At 29.5% G+C, this 23,667-nt stretch overlaps 1 protein-coding gene and 1 long non-coding RNA gene across 4 annotated transcripts; one reads left to right on the top strand and one right to left on the bottom strand.

Moving 5' to 3' along the window:
- Nucleotides 1–742: 742 nt before the first annotated feature.
- LOC111028336 (protein GPR107) lies at nucleotides 743–4,938 on the bottom strand. The gene is made up of 13 exons (XM_022306951.1): nucleotides 4,579–4,938; nucleotides 4,349–4,459; nucleotides 4,060–4,211; nucleotides 3,812–3,903; nucleotides 3,417–3,490; nucleotides 3,255–3,359; nucleotides 3,044–3,180; nucleotides 2,831–2,980; nucleotides 2,645–2,762; nucleotides 2,453–2,583; nucleotides 2,243–2,384; nucleotides 1,987–2,144; nucleotides 743–1,898 (listed from the first exon to the last, which is right to left on the bottom strand). The coding sequence occupies exons 1-13, from the start codon at nucleotides 4,675–4,677 to the stop codon at nucleotides 1,793–1,795; spliced, it is 1,575 nt and encodes a 524-aa protein (XP_022162643.1). The 5' UTR covers nucleotides 4,678–4,938; the 3' UTR covers nucleotides 743–1,792.
- A 193-nt stretch (nucleotides 4,939–5,131) lies between these two features.
- On the top strand, nucleotides 5,132–7,466 carry LOC111028337. 3 transcript variants are annotated; one of them, XR_002603889.1, is made up of 5 exons: nucleotides 5,132–5,801; nucleotides 6,057–6,278; nucleotides 6,741–6,867; nucleotides 6,952–7,097; nucleotides 7,203–7,466. It is a non-coding gene; the product is annotated as an uncharacterized LOC111028337 (long non-coding RNA). The 3 variants fall into 3 exon arrangements; XR_002603888.1 differs by having other exon boundaries at nucleotides 6,057–6,834; XR_002603887.1 differs by having other exon boundaries at nucleotides 6,057–6,867.
- Nucleotides 7,467–23,667: the final 16,201 nt, after the last annotated feature.

Below are 23,667 nucleotides of genomic sequence, written 5' to 3'. Positions count from 1 at the left end.
TAAACTTTGAGGAATAGAATAAACACTGAAAAAAAAATAGTAGTTGATACGAATGTTTAACAGTAAGGCCAACCATAATCTCAGGTTAATATAGTGATTAGTGACACAATAAATGTTTGGTTGGGAGTACTAAAATGAATTAGTTGAATCAATGTACCTAATTAGAAATAGAATAACTATAAAGTAATAGTTGGAATAACTACAAAACAAACAGTTTAATAGACCATAATGAATGGTTGAAATTACTTTATCATATGGTTAAAAAAATAAGTTATAAGTTCTTTTTCTTCTACTCAACAAAATTATAACAGTGGAATACAATATTCAAAAGATACAAAATAGTGCCGATTTAGTGCTAATCGTGTTTTATTATAAATTAAAACATTCACAATTGACAACAATAAAATTATCCAATGATAAACAACTTCTTGTACCTGTTTATTATTAAAATCAGATTAAAAACTTAATAATGTAACGGGCGATGGCAATAAGTTCAGTAGGTACCTAGCAATTATTAAAAATGCGGTAGGATACAATTTTTTTCAATTACCAATAAAAGTAAAACAATAAACTCTTATAACAAATATAGGCAATAATACAATTTTTAATCGACACTAAAGTCTTTAGAAAGTCTCTCATTTTAGGCCATTGAACTATTTTATATATTTAAGACAAAGACAACACTTATTGTACAGTACATCGTACATATATATATATATATAGAAGTATACAAAAATTATCACCTAAAGATCTTGTCTCTCATGTCTAATGACACAAAAATATTCTTAATTTACAGTTAAATATCAGATATAATTGGCAAAGTTGTGCAAGTTTTGGCTCTTCTCCCCTATAAATTCTTAATACAAAAATGGAACTCTAATTAATAACTATACCTTTAGGCACAATGTAGATAAAATGTTATGTACATTGTGCTTATAGGTAACATAACCACTGAATCATTGTCATTATATTATAAAATATTATTGCTTTTTATGTATGATTCAGATTGACTAAGTGTCGATATTGAAATATTAATATTATATTTGTATCTTCATCTAAAACAATATACCTACAAAATGTTTTTAAATTCGGTAATCCGGTATAGTTCTGTTTTCGCATCATTAGGTACGAAAATCTTTATTAAAATAAGTCATTAGGAGATCAGGGAGAATTATTGTTTCAATTCTAATTTTTTTTTCTCGGTTTATAATACCATAGAAGAGTTGAATATGTATCTAACTAAACCTATTTTAAATTTTCACAGAAATACATCAAATAGAAAGGTTTTATATAATGTATAAGTACTTGCAAAATTTAATGTTTGTGTATTCGTCTTATTAACAACCAGATATTTTATTGTATTATTTAAATTCGATTAAGCACCATATTAATTAATAATATAACATAAGTTCTATTTCATACAATAAAATAATGTTCCTATATTTTTTTTCACTATTGCATTAATTGTTGATAATTCACAATTTGTTAGTATTCATAATAAAAAATATAATACATAGCAACAACGCCTAAGGAACATAGACTTAAATCTAATAAATTACAAAAAAAATTCAATCAAACCTCATACTATTGACAATATTGTAACAAAGTGATTGACTTATATTTATTACATAAATAAACAAACAGTAAAACGTTGTGCGATAGTTTAGTACAAATTTGTACAAATGCAACAATTTTGTCTACTCTTAAAAAAAAGAAAGACTAGAAGACACGGCAAAGGTTCACGAATCAATTGGATCAGTCTTGGTATCATAGAAATACAATATCTATTATATCACGACGATGACTCCACCAACATGATTTCATCCTCAGCAGTTTCCCCACCATTGTTTGCTTTCTTTCTAGCACGGTTACTAACGCCAGATCCAAAATGACTAATTCTGTAACAATAAGGAAACAAAAATCAATATTTAAAAATGTTTACTATGGTTGTATGGGAAATAGAAAGTTAATTGTATTTATACTTACACAATGTCTACGTCATCATCGTCCACATCTGATGCTACTTGGAAATAAGGATTTGCAATTGTCGGTCGGAATTTATATCCAGTCATTACAAAGAAAATAAACGTTGCAGTTTCTCTTGAGAATTCATTAAGCCATAACAAATGAAATGGAACTGTCATCTATAAAATATTGAAATGTTATAATAAACTGTTGTTTTCCATACTTCACAAGTAAGACCCATGACTCATAAGGTACAAACAAATAACATGATACTCACTCTAAGCATATAAATCAATATGCGTGTGAAATAAATGTAAGAAACTAACATAACATAAAATTGTTGAAATAACTTTAGTTTGCGTAAATTTATTGCTGCTTTACCATCCGTCTGTGATGCTTCTTGTAGATGTCGTATAGACCTTTCAAGTAAAACAAATTTTAATGTGATAAGTTTGTTACATTAGTTTATTGATGGCAACATAATTACCAAAGAATGGGAAACAAAATTGCAGCGCAGCACATGAAATCGACAAGTAAAAACAAATCCAACCAAGCATTGTGCTGCATATCTCCTTCTTCGGATTCTTGAATAATAGCATAGGCTACGTTAGCTAATACCTGTGAACATTAATATGTTTAAAATATATGCATTAATGTCGATAGCCATTAATCTTCAAACCTGTAATGGTATAACAATCATAAAGATGTTTTTGTCCTTATCCGACAAAACATGTTTGACGAACGTCATTCCAGTACCAATTAGAACAATTGTTATGAATAAAACTGATCCTTTCAATCTAAAACAGAAAACATGAATGATAAAACAAAAGAAAAAAACCTCAATTGTATGTGCAAAAATAATTACAAGTGAATTGCATAGTAGACAAAAGCCCATGTTGCAATGTGCTGCCCTTTGACTTGAATGAAATGGAAATTCAAACCATGGAAAAATAAAGTTGCTGCTTTTAGAAACACTAATAAAGCCATCAGGTAGTGTATTTTGTAAACAGGATAACTGCAATAGAATATTTTATATTACATGTATTGTTGCAGTTGATAAGAAATTAATTTGACTTACGTGCTTCTGTATAAGAAATAAACCCACAATACACCGGTGATAAAATATACAATAGACATAGAAAAATACAAAGATGGCAATGGTATGTCACCAGCTGATAAATAATTTCCATCAGCATTTATCTCACTTATAGTGACCTGTGAAAAATCATGATCAATTTTCATTTTGTACATTAATGATTTTTTCAAAAATAATTATCTAATTTAGGTACCGTAAAACTTTGTTTAGATTTTGGCAATGTGGCATAATTCGGACAGTTGTGGTAATATAAATTATATAATCCTTCATTTGATCTCGTTTTCACATAAACAACAAACTTAAAAAAAAAATAAAATAAAATATCATTTTAAATGCTTAACTGCTATGTTCTTACTTTTATGTTATAACTGTCTGGTTGAGTACCATTTGTAATTGGTAAAGTTTTGTTTAAGTGACTTGTTTTAGTATCTGAAAAGGTCCAAACATATATTAAGTTAATAGGCTATTTTTTTATTTTTTTCAGCATTTATTGAGTTAATATGAAGGAATATTTTCATATCATCAGCAAACATTAAAAGTTGAGAATTACACATAGGCTATATATCCGCAATATTAATAAATAGAGAGAATAGTTAAGGAGATAAATGACAACCTTGAGATATACCAGATATCACATTTGAAGGAGGAAATACCACACCATGAATTCTTACAACTTGCTTTCTGTTTGCAATGAATGATCCAAACCAAGACAGAAGAGATTCGCCTACTATTATTATTCAAAGTACATACCATCTTCAATATCATTCTGGTTGTTTCTGAAGTCATCCATGTTTTCGAATAAATAAAATGGCTCCATGGAATCTGAACAATTAATGGTAACGCTAGACACAAATATTTTGTCATTACCAATTAAATATAAATTCAACTCAATATTTGTAGGTACTACATTTAATTAAAAATGTATAACTTCTAAATATATGGTTGTCTATGACATTGCTTATAAGTTATAAGCTACAATTTTTATAAGGAAAACTTACAGTTTTTTTGGAAAATTAAACCTGAAAACTGCCAGGTTAGAATTCTTTCTTATATCAAGTAAATTAGGAGATTCAATTGGGCAGATTTCTTGTTGAGAATCAATATAAGGATTCCCTTCGTCAAATAGGGACTTTTCAAGCAGCAAGCCATGCTGAAACAAGAAAAACACGACATTATGATATTACAAAAGAATATTACACGACACGAAGATGAGTATATACACAGCGCCAGCTGGTATGATATGTCCACCTCATAATTTTTTAATTATTGAGTGTGATTTTAACTCACGGTTTCATTTAGGCTGTCAGGAGGCAGGTAAAAGTCTACTATTTCCACTTCCAACAGTCCACCACGAAAAAATCCAAAAGTGGTCAGTGCTATGAACCGCCGATCGTCGTCCTACCCGCATACAATGATGGAAACAGCAACAACAACAATGCCAACGGTTATTACAATTATTTGTATCATCGACGAATAAACTCTACTGTTAAAATAAAGTAGGTAGATAGGTAACTTACGTGTATCGGCAAAGTGTGTATCCTGGCTGCCACTTGAACAGCGCGAACAGCCAACAGCGCAAACACGACGAATACCGTCGGTGGCCGGATCGGAAACATGATCGGTCCCGGTATTGGAATGCTTGAGATTTTTGGAGGAAAATTGAACTTTTCTTCGGTGTCAGAACATGGCGGAGCGCGAGTGCGCACGCGAAGGAAAAGCAGCGAACTTCAGCAAAATCACAGTGACGCACAAAAATACGCGATGTCTCGAGACGACCGTACGTGCTGTTTCGCTGATGTGTCCCAGTTTCGAATAATTGAAATTTTTGCGACAACAAATCACTAATTAGTTATTAGTAAGATATTAAATTTACGAAAGACACATCGATAATATTCCTCTTTATTATTATTATTACCATAGAAGATATAACAATGTTAATACTTGGTAATCGTAGCAGCATTGCAGCTGCTGTAGTCGATGATAAGCGGTCATTTTTAATGATAAGAAAAGCCTATAATTGTATTCCAGTATTTCACCTGTTCACACTGTTACACTCTGGTCACAGTATTTTGTAAATCACAATAATATGCACATGATTCTAGTATATAAAATATTATAGGTACTAGAAATTATAATGTAAAATACTAAAATATTCATAACTTATTAACCGAATTAAAAGGAATTAAAGCGCTTATCTGCTATCTTAATAATAATATATGGCAGTCGCGTTATCATATGAAGCATGTTCGTTACTACCATAGACCCAGTATTACGTATCCGTGTTTACACCGTATCGTGTTGTTTTGTAGGTATTGTACCTAACATTTTTTAAGAGTTTTTATGATCTCGCGAAATCTTGCGTTTTTTTTTAGATTATACCAAAATGCAATATCAAAGATACAAAAATTATTAGTTATTACCATGAACTAAGAAGATATCCTCTTAGTTCATAGTTATTACTTATTACCAATTCTGGTGATAACATTTTAAATTTTAATAAATTCGAAATAATGATTAATGATCACATCCATCATCCATATTCATTAGGTATTTAGTTTTCGCTATTCACTTCACGTCAAGTTTTAGTCATGGACCGTAGTTATTACATTAGTAACATTTAAGAGAAAATTGTGCAACTATAATGTTCATGACTATAATGAAGAATACACAAAAGGGAAATTTGCTTTACTTCATTAGTAATGAATCTTGTCGAAGAAAATTTATATAAAATAGAGAAAAAGTAATTAATTATGATATTAACTAGGATTTTCCACTCTGTAAAATTAAAACAGTAAAATATTATAAACTTGCAATTTAAAAATGTTTGTAACACCACTATTAATCAATAAATATAAATGATTTGTAAAAACGAACCGTAATAAATTATGTATCTAATATTACATATTTTTTTAAAACCATATATAAGGATTATTATCTTTAGTATAAGCATTTTAATATTCTGCATACAATATACTTATCATCATTTTTTTTGTAGATGGTGTGTCAGGTCTTTGCAATGAGAACGTATTGAACATAGTTATTTTAACACTATGATTAATGGACATAAGCTATCAAATTTAGTCCAATTTTTTAACTTAACTAGAATACCACCAACTACTTTTGAAGAACTGGTTATTTTAATGGACCCATTTCTTTAGAGAATACATTCAAGACCTGATATTCTATCAATTAGAGAAATTTTAGCACCTATATTAAGGTTAGTTTTTATATAATATTTATTAAAAAATATGATATTTTGTAGGAGCATTAGATGGAAAATATATTGTACATCAAGTATGTATATTTTTATTTCAAAAAAATTAGAGTATAAAAAGGCCAATAGATCTTATGATTCACTTAGAATGTAATGTTTAATTAAAATTAAATGTATTATGTTCAGTAAATGATATCATTATTGTTAAATTTTTCCTGGCATTTCCAAATATTGGTTCTATCAACTACAATTGTAAAGGCTCACATGGTACCATTCTTTTGGTACTATCTGATGCCAATTATAATTTTACATGTGTTGATATTGGAGTGTTGGGCATGTGTAGTGATGGGGGAGTTTTCAGGGTGTCTGAAATGGATAGAAGGGTACTACAGAATAATTTTAATTTCCCTAACACTTCACCTATAAGTGGATATTTTAAAGACTACCCTTATTTCATTGTGGTAGATGAAGCTTTTCCACTCTTAACAAATTGAATGAGACCATATCCCGGATGAAGAAATAAAAACTTATCTTTGAAATCTACCATTTTCAACTATAGGTAATTTATTGTGTAAAAATTAAATAATAATAGGTAATTTATAGAGGTTGACTGAATACAAAATGTGTATTGACAAAAAAAACTAATAATTTAAACCATTTTTTTGATACTATCAAGATTGAGACGAGCAAGAAGATGCTCGTGACGTATATACCGAGGAGTGATTATTGCTTCTGAGCTGTGATGAGTATCATCAAAACAACACTCAACAGTGCCTCATAATTTAATTTTAAAAAAACAAACTGAGTCAGTTAATACAATAGGTACTTTTGTCTATCAATATCTAATATTTACAAAAATTGTATACATGGTTACCCTTTACATGCACTTCATTTCTTTTTATTATTAAAATCATTTTTATTTTATAGTTTTGTACGCATATTTACACCCCTACATGTCTTGGCAGAATTGAAAACATTACAAATCAAAATTCAGTCGGTTTAGTTCCAGTGGGTCAAATGGGAACAAATTTTTACGACTGAAATTCAAGAAGGATAAGGTCAAATCTAACCGATTACTTTGCCACAGAAGGTAGTCTTCTGTTTCAGTACGACCATGTATAATTCAATTTTGTGAAACTAATAACTATTTATAACTATCAATTACAAATAAAAATATTTTATTAGATTAATAAAAAAACAATGTTTACTTATTAACATAACATCAAAAAAATTAAATAATCAAATAAAAAACATTTCTTTCTCATTGAACTTTAAGTTGAGTATAAAATAAAAACCATAAGTATCAACAAATTAATCATTTATTTGTTCAATGACAATAGCAGTTAATTGTCCCTGGAGCATTCTTTTTTTTCTTTTTTAGTAACTCCGACATTAATCTTGCCCAATGTGTACTGAACTCTGTATCCTTGTTGGACTAAGACTCAATAATTACAGGCTCCAATGGTGAAATAGGTCTATTACGCTTTAGTTCTTGTTGAAAACAAACATACATTTTGCAGTGATTAAAAGTAAATATTGTAGCTTATAAAAATACATTTTTGGAAAATATTTCATTAATTGGTCTGAGTTTCAGGGATGAAGTACAGAAAAATACAAGATTACATACTTTGTACAGACTTGTATTGTTTTTCATTTGAACTATTTATTTTGCAAGGCAGGTGGTTGTAGGTATAAGGTTGTCAACAGTACTATTTAACAATTTGTGCACAATAAAATTAAAATACATGTTAACATTTCTAATGCCTGTATGCATAGTCAATTTATGTTTCATATAAGACATTTTAAGGCTGTTGAAAGAATATTTCGAATAGTACCAGTATTTCCAAGCTTTTGTACTGAGTATATTCTGTAAAAATTAAATGTATAGTAAAGCTAAAGCGAGTTATTAATAAACTTATGAAATTATTGTTTTCATACTTTGAAAGCAAACATGATTCAAATTTCTAAAGCAATAAAAGCATTTATTAATATGATGTGGGTATAACCACTGCTATAATATTACTTTTACTATACACGTTTGGTTTTAGAGTTACATGCACATATCTGTAACCACGCAGCCAAAAAATGAATATATTCAACTATAGGGACCATCGGATAGGGTAACGTTTGGTTACAATGGTATCGTGTGATAATTATATCAATATACCATATGGTATAGCTTAATGGAACCAAACGGTTCAGCAAATTTTAACACATAGGAGAAAATTTTCCACACGACAAGAAACGTTGTAGGTGACAACTCCCATAGTGAACCCCCCCCTTGAATGATGATTACGATAACCTACCGCGTACCACAATTATAAAGAAAGTTCTTTATAATTGTGCTACATATTAAGAGATCACGATCACGGCTATACAGTATAAATATTCTTAATCTATGGTACAGAATCTCTAGTATAGATCATGGCCACGATTTAAATAACCATTGTTATTTAGCCATGGCCCATGGTAGCCACTAACCACATGTGCCTTATAAACCCACAACATAACAAATTGCACATCCATTTTAGGTACTCTTATTTTTAATATTAGAATGAAATAGTGAATCACGATTAAAGAAAATAAAGTGGAGTGAATTAACCGATGATCAAATTTAATTGTGACTTGTGGGCATAGTACCAACTATTTAAGTCATCTCTTAGGTTTTTTTTATATTTTAAAATTGAAGGAAATTGTGAACATTTGCTTAGAAATAGTAAAATTGTTAGAAATTCTGCTAGTGCTAGTCTTTGTATGATTCTGCAGAATTGTACATTATGAGAAGTCAACACGTTAAAGATACATCTTTCAGCACAAGACCAACAACAAAAGAAATATTTATCAAACAATTAGGTATTATACAATACACTACTAACTTAGTATTATTAAGTATTTTAGTCTGTTAACTTTTTTTTCAATGAATTATTCTGACTTTCTTGATACATTCGGATACACTATAATCTGCGAGTTGTGACTATAATACCTGTAGGTCTATAAGCTAAGCCCTAAGGTTATAACCAGGGTTCGGATTTTATACCACCAAAAATCATAAAATATGCGTTATAATATGAGCAAAAAATCCGTAAAATATGCTCTATAAATATGCCCAAAAAACATAAAAAATAGCAACAAATAAAAATAAATCAGTCTGTTGTTTCATCGATACTCACCCAGGTCCCAGATGCGGTTATTAGCTATTTGAGTCCTAATTTTTTCGATAATTTCATTGTAAATATTATCAACGTACAATTTTCTCACTGCTGATTTGTCTGGATTCTGGAATATGATTTTTAGTATATATTTCTAAAGTTGTCGAAACTTTGCATTGGATAACTTGTTTAATGGTATATTTGCAGAAATAAGAGTCTTGCATAGATCGATATTAAAACTACATTTTGGTGGAATATTTGTAAATAACTGCTGTTTCTTTTCAATTTTATTTTGCTCTCGATTAATGGCTTAAATTTTTCTCCGTTTTTAAGTGTTGAATAGGGTTAAACTTTTTGTCACTATTAACCTTACATTCACACAATTTGAAAAACAGTATACTTGCGTCAACAGTAAAAACCTCATCGCCAAACTCGGACACAAAATGTCTTAGTCTCGTATAGTTCGATCTTCGATGTTTTATCTTTCGGCATTTTACGTTTAATATCGAAACAGACAAACAAATAATACACAATCGAATAAAGAACGAATATGAAACGAAATCGAAGGATACGGAGAACCGACTGAAGCTGAAAATTGAAATACCTACGACAGTCGACGGTAGGTATATTATAGAATCTACAATTTTGTGGAACAATAACAGATAAGAAGGTATAATTGTATAAATGTATAAATATATTCGACGCAAGGGGATTTTTCTCATTGATTCGCATAAATGCATACTATTTATAACTTATAAGTTTTAACATATTATAACGCCTACAAAATATAATATAATTTTACACTTTTTTAAGCTTTATAATTGCCCTATTTATAGACATTTAAAATTGTCTTTCTTTTTTAGTTTATTTAAATTCATGTATAATAAAATGTTTGTCAATTTTCTAAAAATTTAATCGAAAAAAAACCAAAGCCCAGGTTAGGTATTTATAAATGACAAAACAAAAAAAATGGATGCACCCACATGAGAATATTACCTAACTTATGATTTTGAAATACATGCATACTGCAATAAATATTAAGAGGGCGTTATGGTACCGAAATTCGGCGGTAAAAACATGGTTTCGTACTTCAAGTTTTCCTCAGCTCTCGATAGTCGTAGAAACATGATTTTTTCACCAAAATAAACGTGAGAAGTTCCTCTAGATTTTGTCGTGCCAGATTTTCGAATTTTTTTTTCAAACCGATTATATTTGCATTTGAAAATTTCAAAATTTTCACAATTTTTAAAAAATTATATAAAATAGACAAAAATAGATATCAAAAATCTGGCACGACAAAATCTAAAGGAACTTCTNTTTTAAAAAATTATATAAAATAGACAAAAATAGATATCAAAAATCTGGCACGACAAAATCTAAAGGAACTTCTCACGTTTATTTTGGTGAAAAAATCATGTTTCTACGACCAATGAGGGCTGAGGAAAACTTGAAGTACGAAACCATGTTTTCGGTAAGAAAAACACGATTTAACAGCCGTTGTGTGCTGCTGAACTGACTATAGCGGCAGCGTTCAAAAATAGTGTTCATACCACTACCCCGCGCTCGACTGTAGCCATACCGCACCATAGTTCTTATCGCGACCGGCCCGCTTGCCGTTTATAAATAATCGGTACGAAAACAATAATTATTATGTTGGTGACAGAATTGTTTTCATAATACCCATATTGAATTTTATATTTCGTAGTTTCGTACATTATTATTATTCTGCTCGCCGTGTCTTACACCAACTAAAAATCTCACATCCTAAAATTAACCAAAATATGCTTTCAAATTTCAATATTTCTTTAGAGTATTTTTTTAATATCTAAATTTACCAAAGTTCTATGACTTCCTAAAAATAATGACATATTTTACAAATTGTTCATAATGCAAATGAAATTGGTTTGAAAATAAATTAATAGTACAGTTTTTTGTGCTTATTTTGGTACTATAATCATGTTTTAGTGACCCACGAAGCTTGAGTACTTACTATTGGAATTATATAAGCTGAAGAGCATAATTCTTCCCTCAATATTTTACTGGGTCTCTTAATGAAATATAGATATTATAAAATATGCGAGCTATATCCATAAGCGCCCATAGCTAACATTTTAGGGGGGGGGGGGGTGTGAAAATAAAAAATTTCGGGGCAAGTGCCCTGTCTTGCCCCCCCCCCAATGGGCGCCCATGGCTATATCGAGCTTTTAAAGTAGTGCTTTGATTTTCAACTTCGATAACTTTTCTGGTGGCAAAGTGTTAAAATATATTATATACACATACAATCGTTAGCATACATAAGACACACACAATGTTGAGTTAGCTAGTCCCGGGACAAGTACAGCAGCCCGCTACTAAGGAACTCCGGATAACCATACAATTCGTAAGTTTTTCGTTCTACTAAATTTAATATGTAACTAAGATTGTTGTAATTTACTGTGTAATAATACAACATATCAATTGGAAGAACAACAACATGGATTTGAAAGGAATGATTTTTAAGCCAAATTATTTTGGGGGTAAATCTTCGAAGGACAAAGACAATTTTATTGAAAAGTTTGGAATAATAGCAATAATGAATGGATGGGGAGATACCATATTACCTTAATTGGAAATAAAGATCTTTTGCGAGCTCAAATATACCCAAGAAAATTGAGGGTGAGGGAAACACTTAAACAGTGTATAATGAATATGATTCAGTTGTGCTATAAATTTGATAGGAATATGACAGATGTAGAGATTTGCGAAAAAATATTAAAGGGTTTGCCTGAAAAGGTAGGTATATGAAAAAATTGGACTTTTAAAGAATAAGACAATAGAAAAGATAAAAGCTAATAGTGTGGAAAAGTATATATGAGTTGATGACATTTTTAAGAATCCCAGAAGAACATAGTATGGCAATTAAAAAACCTACTGAGAAAGTAGGCCAAAATTTTAAAAGATAACAATTATTCAAACAATAATCTTTTTTCTCAAAGCGCTGAGCAGAGAATTAGCAATAGTAATTAGAGCAAGAACGGTTATAATAATTGTTTACCAAACGTAGACTTTAGGAATAACAATTATAATCCAAGCAGTTATGTTTATGGTAACTGGTTGCATAATACCTACAGGCCATGACAATAATAATTATAAACAGGAGGTTGGTGGGTATAGTTATAATTCTTTTCAAAATATTGATCGTATGGGTTATTATTTCAATCAAGATGGTAATAGTGTACAAAAAACCATTAATAGGCTTCAGTTTCAAACTTTTTACTCACAAAGATATCCTGAACCAAATCAAAATCCTTTTCAAAACACCGAATATAGAAACAATATGATAGGACCAGAGGGATTAACCAACCTAATTATTTTAATGGACCATAGATTCGCCCAAAAGGTGTTTTAATTGTGGCTGTGGCTCTACAGCCCATTTTAGGAATAACTGTCCAGTACTGGATTGAAAACATCGAGTTGAAGTACAGTCTGTTGGACCTGTTCGGAACATATTTACTAAACCCAGTGAACATGCAAACGTTAGTATAGTTATTTTAACTCTCGTTAAGGAAAATAAGTATTCTGTTAGGTAGGTATATGTGTGCACGGGTCTGCATAAATAGATGAGGTAGCACATTATAGTAGTAACGTATTCTAAATAATATTAAATGTAAAAAAGTCAAACGATATAAAAAATGTAACGGGGTTAGGGAACGTGTTATATTTAGATACCTAATTAAGTGAGGGTTTTCAGAGCCCTTTGAATTATACTTTATCCGTAATTCGGGAGCTTTGGGAAAGATAGATCAAATATTAAGTTCCATTTGATATTTTTTACTATTACACAATAAATTACAACAATCTTAGTTACATATTAAATCTATAGTAGAGCGAAAAACTTACGAATTGTATGGTCATCCATAGTTCCTTAGTAGCGGGCTGCTGTACTTGTCCCGGAACTAACTAACTCAATATATAGCGTGTGTGTTATATATGCTAACAATTGTATGTGTATATCTGTACCCGGATTACTATAATATGTTTTTAAGCCTTTTTCTTTATCACCAATACTTATATTTAAACTTAATAGTTTGCAATATATGTAAGAGTGTAACACATATGTGATCCGCTATACATTACCCAATACTTATTTGGTTATAGGACTTTACATACATTTGTCTGCTAAATTTGGTTTATATATGTATCCTATCTACGACAGTTATTTGGTATGGGTTCGATAAGACGCTCGGCCTGCAATTGTTGTTACCTATAGTGGCGATTATAAATATTATATCAGTACCTATAATAACTTATAACTTTGTCGTTTTATACATGACGTTCTTTCCGTGTTCTTTTTTACCGATAACCACGATTAAAGATAGTATCTTAAATCTTTAATCGTGATTATTACCATAGACATAATATAATTGATCAAATAGAATATCATAGAATAGAATATAAAAGTTTTATCAATTACAAATTAATAATATTTGGTTATAATATTATGTCAATGATAATTACGATTTTGAAAAAGAAAAACATTTTTTTTAAAAATCACTCTTATTGGTATTGGTATTGGTATACCGCTCGGCGCTCACCAACGTGGATTGACATCAGCTCAACTATATTATTCAGTGGCGTGCTCAGCTTTTTGGAAAGGGAAGGGAGGAATTTTTGACTATTCTCATTCCACGTTTTATATACATAATATTATATTCATTGCTTTGTCCTATATTTTACATGACAAATATAAGCCAAAGGGGGCAAGGGGCGATATGACACCCTGGTAATCGGTCAAAAACTTCGGAGACAAAAAGTCCACGGACAAAAGGTCCATTTAGAAAAAAGTTATACAAAAAGTCTGAAAATACAAAATATTATATTTTATTACATTTTTATGTATAATTATTAATTATATTATAATTATTATATTAAAATGTATACATAGGTATTTCATAAATAATTAATACTCATTTAAAAAATATAATTATTATTACTATTATTATTTACTATACTAATACATTATATTTGAATTTGAATAATTGAATAACTGTTCCTTATACTTACAGTTAGGTTTACCATAAAAACATTGAAACATCGATCACTACAAATTACAATAATATAATAATTTAAAATAAATTTTGTTTTAAAAAATAGTTAACATAAACATCCAATCACTCTACAATAATAATAATAATTTAATATAAATTACGTATACACTATACAGACTTTTAAACATTGACTGAATGATCTATGTGATTTAAAAATTCTTCTTTATAGTCAACTCATTATTGCTAATTAGTTTTATGTATTTGTTAATTATTTACCTAATGGTCCACAAGTACAACTATGCTGAATTAAAATTTTCAAATTAATTATTAGAGTATTAAAATTAATTATATTTTTTAAATGAATATTAATTATATAAAATACAGGTAGTACCTATTTACCTATATATAAGTATATAATAAATTATAGAATTATCAATGAGAATTTAATAGAACATTTTGTATTTTCCAACTTTTTGTCGGACAATAAAAAAATGAATTCTTAATTTTTGTCCATAGTATTTATTAGTCTGACTTTTCGTCCAAGATTCGTCGGGATTCGACTTTAAACAAGGTGGGCAAGTGGTTACATCTCTGTTGTACGCCTGTATACATAAGGTATCTTGTGGGTTACTGACCACTGTAATGAATTTGTTAAATTGAAATTCTATGATATAAAATCATTGTATACAAAAAACGATTATAAGCGAAGACGGTACATCACTGTCAGGGAGTGTCAGTCCAAATTAAGTAAGATATTATTGCTATTAAAATAATTTATTTTACTATTAGTATTATAGTAGATTGAATTAATTTTTGTCAAATATTTGTGATTTTGTAAAACTCTACATTTATATGCTCATAAGATTTTGAGTTGCACAAAATCGGTTTTGTCAAAAACTATTTTGGGTACACTTCCTGTTTTCTTTTAATTTTTTTTTGTTTTTCTTTCTGACTATTTTTATTTTTGATCCCCGAACGCACCAACTTTCGATTCAATTCTTACTAAAAACGATGCTAAAATAGAAAATCCCGAAACATTTTTACTGCTTCAAACATGACAACCGCAACAATTTTTGTTTTTAAAAAACACAAACTATTGTAAAGCTACTTTTTTTCCCCCGAAAGAACCGATAGCAGAGGAGGGTCTGTTTGCACAATTCTACTTCTCTGCTGCCATCGTTTATTAATGAATAACATTTAAGACTTTAAACACAATCTGTACAAACGAATATACATAGTGTAAATAATTCAAGTCAGAAATTGTCTTCTGAACCTAACCTAACCCAATACGTACAATATACACGGATAACTGATTGTAAACCGACTTGGTATGTACTAATATACAAACTATTCAGGGTTACAAGCGGGGTGAATATGCTTACCCAATCGCCGTTTATACATTACGACCACAAATACATTTGACAATATAGACATTATACATAAAATGGTATATAGACCGGCTAAAACTATATGGAGACATTAGTACCCATTTTTCCATTTTAAGCCCTGAATAAATTAATATATTATTTTACAGAATATGCACATTTTAGCTATACAAATTAGAAACACATTAATATGCGAGTCTTGTACCTAGTTAATAGTTAGTACCTACTTTTTAGTTATTTATTATTATGTTAAAGACTATAGTTATAGGTATAGGTACAGGTACCACAATAAGTAAATAGTGAGTTATGGACGTATTCACACATTTATTGGTATACATTTGATATTTTTATTGGTTATTTTAGAAAAAGTACTAATATAGTACTATAATAGACATATAGCATATTGATATTTGCATTAGGTAACTTCTTCCCGTTCTCACATAATATTAAGTACCTACCATTTTATTATTAGTTAGGTATTCAATGTTTTATAAGCACTTTAAGTATTAATTTAATTCACCATCAACAAAAACAAAACAAAAAAAATATGTATATGCAATATGCATTCATCATTATTTTAATGTTCATAACTCACCACGAAACGCAAGATGCCATTGAAATAATGTACATAGTATAGGTACAAAATAGATAGGTAATACCTACCTAATATTATAATAAGTATGTAGAATAACGTATTTATGTACCTATATAGGTACATAATATTTTTTTAAAAATAATAGTTAATACCCACATAACCTATACTTGCTTAATACAATACCCCATAAAATTATAGTTGTAAAACGTGGGCGCCTAAGTGGGTAACGCTCTGCTGTAGGTAGGTACATTAGGTGGCATACTTAGTATGTACTTGTCTGGAGAGTCACAGTAATGATGTGTTAAATTTGAATTCAATGATATAAAATTATTGAATATAAAAACTATTCTGAGCGAGATATATTAGATAATACTATTGCGATTAAAGTAATTTATTTTACTATTAGCTATTAGTCGTAGAAATAATGTTAGCAATGTTTACTAATGTTAGTTCCACCTACATTCGGTTAATTTCATTTTTGCGGAAAATGTTTATAAAATATAATAATATACTCTAAAAGTTTCAAGTACTGACGAATAATATTTTTGAATTATAACTAAAATCATTATTCTTATAGTTTTAATATGTAATTTCATTCAAATTTGAACTTAAAATGTTTGTAAAACAGAACCGTGTTTACTGTTTATATATTTTTTTAGATTTTTGGGTTACAGTATGAACTATTTCTGAGAATCCTTGTATTAATTTTCGATTATTTGATTATTTGCCATAAAAATTGAACATTTTATAGTTTTTTTGCTACGAAATAATTTCTAAAATTTGAATTTTAAATACTTATAAAAATACAGGTCATCAGGATATTTTGTTACCCCAGCGGTTTTGTCAAAGATTTTTTGATCGACTTATATATTTTTAAATTTTAAACTTTACAGTCATCAATATTGAAGACACAGTAAACTGCCTACAGGCTACAAGACTTGTTGGCCCTGCATCCAACGTGGGCCTGTCACTTTTCAATAACCTTATTATGAAGATCGGTACCCCCGTAATGCCGTTAAGAAATTCAAGCCCATCTAACATGTGTAATAATACAAGACTACGAGATAATTAATGACCGTTCTCACGAGGCCAGCGCAGCTATAGAAAACTGGAGTACATTCCACGTATTCTGATGATACCAGCGGACTTAGCCCTATATCTATCAAACGCTTGGAGTTTCTGGTGAAATTGTCATTATTTTACTCTCCCAACAAATAAATCACTTGGACAAACATTTCCTTTCGTGGGTATCGGCTTGAGTAAGTTTAATGCTATTGTCATGGCCAAATATACGTTTGCTTGTCTCGAATGGGATCTCCTGAATACCAATACATTTTTCTACTAGAAAAAGATAGAACTTTAAACGTGGCATTCATAGAAGCTTTGATTTAATGCACTAATTATCTCTCTAGCCGAATCCGTTATTAACATTTAATGGCATTAACAATCTGTTTCAGTTAAATGCGTTCGGTTGTCACAAGTTACAACGTACCCAAACATGTAGTTTAAACTACATACTTCCACAAACATTACAGTAATTATTGCACCTACTAAAAATTATTCAAGTATATACAATTTAAAATGACACATGCATGTGAAGCCGGGGCCAACAGCTACAACCATTGATAAAATATATAAAAATAAGATTTATAAGTGTTCTTGATAGCCTAACAAGGTTGTTAAATCTAACCCAACATATTTGTGCCTAACATATCAGTGCTTCGATGTTTTTCGCTAGATTGATTGATCGACAAATAGAGCACAACAGAAAAGTCATCCTGAGTTTTAGAATTATACGAGCAACGGGAACTGAGAAGCAATTGAATTCTAAAGAATGGTAGCAATGGTAAAAATTTATGGTTATATACTAATATCTTAAAATATAAAATTGTACAGATAACATTGTATGTATACTGTGTACTAGTGTTGTATGTACTACTTTTATGATTAGGTACATACTATACATAATATAATATAGACATATAGTAATATTTATGTGACTGCATACGACTATAGTTTACCAATAGAAAATAATCATTAATCAAAAATCAATAATTATGCATTTCCTATATGTATATTATTCTTGGCAATTTATATGAGCCTATATTTATGATACCATTTATATGATACCTATCTAATATTTCACAAAGCAACAAAATTATAAGTAAATGATTATATAAGTTAATGATTAATATACGATTAAAAATTTTAATTTAATTTAAATACATTTGCATAAACACTTTAAGTATGTTAAGAATGTAACTAATTAAGTTAAAAATTAGTTTAAAAAAAAGTAACAAGTTATTTAACTTATAGTTAATATTAACTTAATTTTTATTTGAACTGATTAATACCCAACCTAGGTAAAAAAATAGTTAATTAACGATTTAATGATTGCATTAATGTTGTATATATCATTAGGTAAAATCGTATAGGTTACATATTATTATGATGTATCATTATTTTAAGATTTTCATACAGAATATTTCTTAAATATTTGAAAATATAAAATAGTTTTCCGGCGAAACAGTTAAATTTTGCTATGTGCATGTTTCATTTTAACCACTTTTCAAAATACAAATCTAAAACAGAGTATCTGGTTTTTTTTTTATAACAGGACAGTTACAATCTCTTTGCTTGGCTATTCACACAGGTAATATGTGGAGCGATATTATTAACACAGTTGTTTGAGGGTTTATTTATAATTCATTTGAAAATGTTAAACGTTTTAAAGTGCGGATAAAAATTATTTAAATAAAAAATGTTATTTCAGATTTTTTTTATATACCTACTTATTTGAAGAATTTTTAAGAAAAATTTAAAAAATAAATTTAACTAGGTTCCTATTAGGTTTATTATTTATGGAACATTAACTATAAGGGCATATATTGAAAATGTTTCGTTGTAATAAGATAACCTTATATTATATTTAAGGGGCTAAGTCATCCCAAACCCTCGAGCCTCTACTGTCTACTCAACTAATGTCTACATGTTCCAAATCCGTACTCTTTTCCAATGTTTCAATGTTTTATAATTTATAGACTTCATATGATATGTACCTACAAATTATATGTCATTACGATTTAAAGGAGCACACAACACAAAAAATAAGTTTTTTTTATTTGAAAGAATGTTCAATTCTAAGGATAATGGTATAGGTTTTATGTTTCTACTCACATTATTCAATAAGTTATGAGCAATTGAAAAAAGACGTGTGACGTCACTGGGCCGGAGTCATCGTAATTGCCTATCTTATACGTGTAAAAGTTCCTCGCTTCACACAACGATTTATCAACCTAAATATTTTCTTTTTAAAATTTAATTGACGTATAATTGTGTGGTTTTATGTGTTTAAGACGATGCAAGTATCAGAATCGCAATACGATGTTTAGTTTTTTAAATATTAAAAATGTCTGTTTTAAGATTTTTAATACTTAAAAAACTAAACGTCATATTGCGATTCTGATACTTGCATCGTCTTAAACACATAAAACCACACAATTATACGTCAATTAAATTTTAAAAAGAAAATATTTAGGTTGATAAATCGTTGTGTGAAGCTAGGAACTTTTACACGTATAAGATAGGCAATTACGATGACTCCGGCCCAGTGACGTCACGCGGCTATTCTACATCTCTTAATATCTCTTAAAGTAATATTTTTTTTTACATCGTATCTTCACAAAATCATTTCATATAACCATAACTACAATAATTTAACATTTAAAAAAAATTTAAAGAATTTTTTTATTTGTGTTGTGTGCTCCTTTAAGATTATGCGTATCTACTGAATGTATATAACTTGTTGTGTACGAAAATTAAAATCAAACTGAAATCATTAGTTTTGATTATATCGAATTAAATTTAAAAAGGTGCCTCCTATTATACGATTCACGGTGCAGGTCACATCTATAAACAATAATATAAATATTAAAATAATAATAATTGAACCTATAGTGAGGGGCGAACTTAAGACCAGTAATATAATATAAGTAAAATACGCTCTGCATAATAACATTATTTATATACCATTATAATACATCTATAAATACAAATTTCAATTAGGACTCGTCACAATGTATATTTTATCCAAATAGTTTTTGGGCGCCACCGTATAATCACGTCATTATTGCCTCGAGGATAACGCATCGGACGGGCCACGTCAGTCTTGTCACGGACTCAGTCGTAATGCACACTATACCTATATGTATAATATGCTACTAAATTTGTATAAAAGTAAACTTGCGCCAGGACTGGTAGCGCGTAACGTTTTCGAGTTTATTATTGATGGTCGTCGTAATTTATTTATCAGACACCCCAACTCCGCGTTGTCCTTGAATGATTTTATTTTGTTTTTCCAAAACACCGTTGCCTTTTTTCCCCCTATACATATTACATATTATATATACCATGCACGCAGTATTACGCACCTGCTCCGCGTGTCTAAAAGCTTTACGGCAGCTTTTCACAACTACAACCACAACAACAATAATAATAGAGCAGCTAAGAATGATAACCTAAATGCAATACTTCGCTATACGTAGTAATGCGGAACGGTGTGTGTTATCGTAATCGACATGACCCGTTGAATGACACAGATATAGGCATATAGCCAATAAGGCGTGGTATTCATAAATACACCTTGGCTATAGGCTTTTTTTCACATTTCACCGAAGTCTGAGGGTGGTACTGACGCGTCGGTCAACTCCCCCTCCCCCATCGGCTCCCATAGAGATAATTTCCAGAGGGAGGATAAAATTAAATTAGAATACTAGATTCTAAAATCTATTATTCTGTAAGAACATAAAATGATGATGTTCACTGTTTATAAGTGATGAGCATTAATAAATTAGTCATTTATACCACAACTTTTCACATAATTTTCAGTTTTATGGTACGACAATTAGTATTGACTAATAACTAACGAGTTAGTACAGCTAGTAATAATATTTATGGCATAATATTATTATCATTAGTATATACCTACCTAATGTATATGATATGTTTTTCGAAAAAAAATAGTTCAACCTATGCCGACATGACGACATACCATACCTATCAGTAATAGAAAAATAAATTACTAATAAGTAATAACAATATAAATATTTAATAAAATACTCTTAGAAATTTTATAGACAGTCAAACCAGTGACGTATCCACCTGTGGTGGTGAGGGCGGGGCACCAAGGGCATTTGTCCCTCCATCTCCTTCGATAATAATTTTTATTGTAAAATGTTCATTTTCATTTGTTGGCATTAAAAGTTACACTTTTTCATATCACTTCTCAAATACGATAAGTTTATCGATGTAATCCGTATTCACGATGTAGTTTATTGAGTCTTCTCCATATCGTGCGGGTAATCTAATAGGTGGTCTTAGTTTCAAATATTTATATTCTCGATTCGATCAACTGAATATTAGAATTTGTTGTTAGATTGCATTATTGCAAATAAGTAGCTCATAATAATATTGCTTATACCTGTAGCTGCTATACACTTACTTATTTCATCTGAATATATTAACATAAGGAAGATTTCATTTACTGTTTTTATAATATGCTTTTGATTAAAAATGTCCTAATGGTTTTATTTAATCTTACTACTTTTGTAATTTTTTTTGGGATTATGATTTATGGCATTATGCCATAATGCCATATGCCCATAATATTTATAAAATATATTAATTAGTATTAGGTATGCTGCATTTTTAAACATAGGTTATAAAAACTTGATTAAGGTCAAATATAAGGGAAGAACGGTTCTGGTTGATTTGGAAATGGATGAATATCCATAGCCAAAGGCCATAGGTACAGAAGTATTCAAGTTGATAAAATAATTCATATAATTACTGGAGAAAAAAAAAATTATGGATTTCAAATTACAATTAATTCTTATTCGGTATTATCAATATGTATTTGTATTTTATAATAGTACTAGCTGATCCAGTGTACTTCGTTACCCGTTAAATGTACCAAATATAAACGACACAAACTTATATAAATAATATATAATATAATAAATACAATATATGTATAAATAATTACATTAATTTTTCTAGCTTTATAAAAATAAAAAAATTAATTTAAATTAAAATAAATAAATTATAGAAGATCCTCAAATTGTTGTAAAACAACTTTACCGTCAGCGCAGCAAAGTCCATTGGTTTCATCTTTCCATTTTTTTGCATGGCACTTAGGACATAATATCGTCATTGGTCCTATTTTAAGCGCTTTAATATTTAAATAATCAATCTCGGATTGATAATTAAAAGCTGATTTCATACTCAAAGCGTTACGTTGCTCCTGACGGAGCGCAAGTGTTTGAGAACATTCTGTTGTGTTATACATTCTGTTATACATTCGAGTAGCATTGGCAGTTCTTCTGCCAATGTATGCTCTTGGCGCTCTTGGCATGATGATGAATGAGCCACTTACCCGAAATTTAACTCATAAGATAAATCAACAAGTAAGCACAAATTATGCTCGTAAATGGCGTACACGTAATTCACGAAAAATAATAACTCAAATCAACAAACATGCCCGATTAACCAATAGCAACTATTATTATTTTAATCTGCAACAACAACAACTTTTTATTATTTAGTTAATTTTTTTCTATACAGATTGCGCCACTGTTGTATTTTTGACATCCATATTTCCTACTTTCTGGTGGATTTTTCTAAACAAAAGTGGTCCTATGACCTCCAGCAGACTGTCAAGTATAACAGTAAAAAATTTCAGCCAAATCGGTTCGGTAGTTTTCTCTGTTAGTGCGGTTTAAGAAAACCCTTACCATTTTATATAATAGTATAGATAGATAGATTAAGTAGTATGTAAAAAAGACCTAGATTTTAATATAAAAGTCAACAAGTAACAACTATAGGGACTAATTATTTTTATAATTTCATATTTAGGTCCCTCTGAAAATGATCCCCAGCTGCAGGTACGCCACTGTGAAAACCATCTCCACTCAGAATTATTTTTTCTATGCAGTGTCTTTTCATTGAATTCGAATTTAATACGCTCATTACAGATAAATAAGTGACCTACTCAATTACCAGTAACACTCGACACCTACTTTACAACAGAGTGACCGTGACGTGCAACCTCTCGCGGTTTTCTTTTTACTGAAGTCCGATACAGAAAAACTCATATTGGTAACTATATTATTTAATATTTTTAAATTAATAAAATAACTGTTAAAGGCTGTTGCCTGTTAGTTGTTACAGTGATTATTA

The sequence above is a fragment of the Myzus persicae genome, unplaced genomic scaffold, assembly GCF_001856785.1.
Source record: "Myzus persicae strain clone G006 unplaced genomic scaffold, MPER_G0061.0, whole genome shotgun sequence".
Classification (NCBI taxonomy): Eukaryota; Metazoa; Arthropoda; class Insecta; order Hemiptera; family Aphididae; genus Myzus; species Myzus persicae.
This window is presented reverse-complemented; position numbering and strand designations above follow the sequence as displayed.

Coding starts and splice junctions, on each gene's coding strand:
- LOC111028336 (XM_022306951.1), bottom strand. CDS start 4,677: ATGTTTCCGATCCGGCCACCGACGGTATTCGTCGTGTTTGCGCTGTTG. Junction 3,360..3,416: donor CAGACAGTTATAACATAAAA/GTAAGAACATAG, acceptor TTTTTTTTTAAG/TTTGTTGTTTATGTGAAAAC. Junction 1,899..1,986: donor GATGATGACGTAGACATTGT/GTAAGTATAAAT, acceptor TTATTGTTACAG/AATTAGTCATTTTGGATCTG.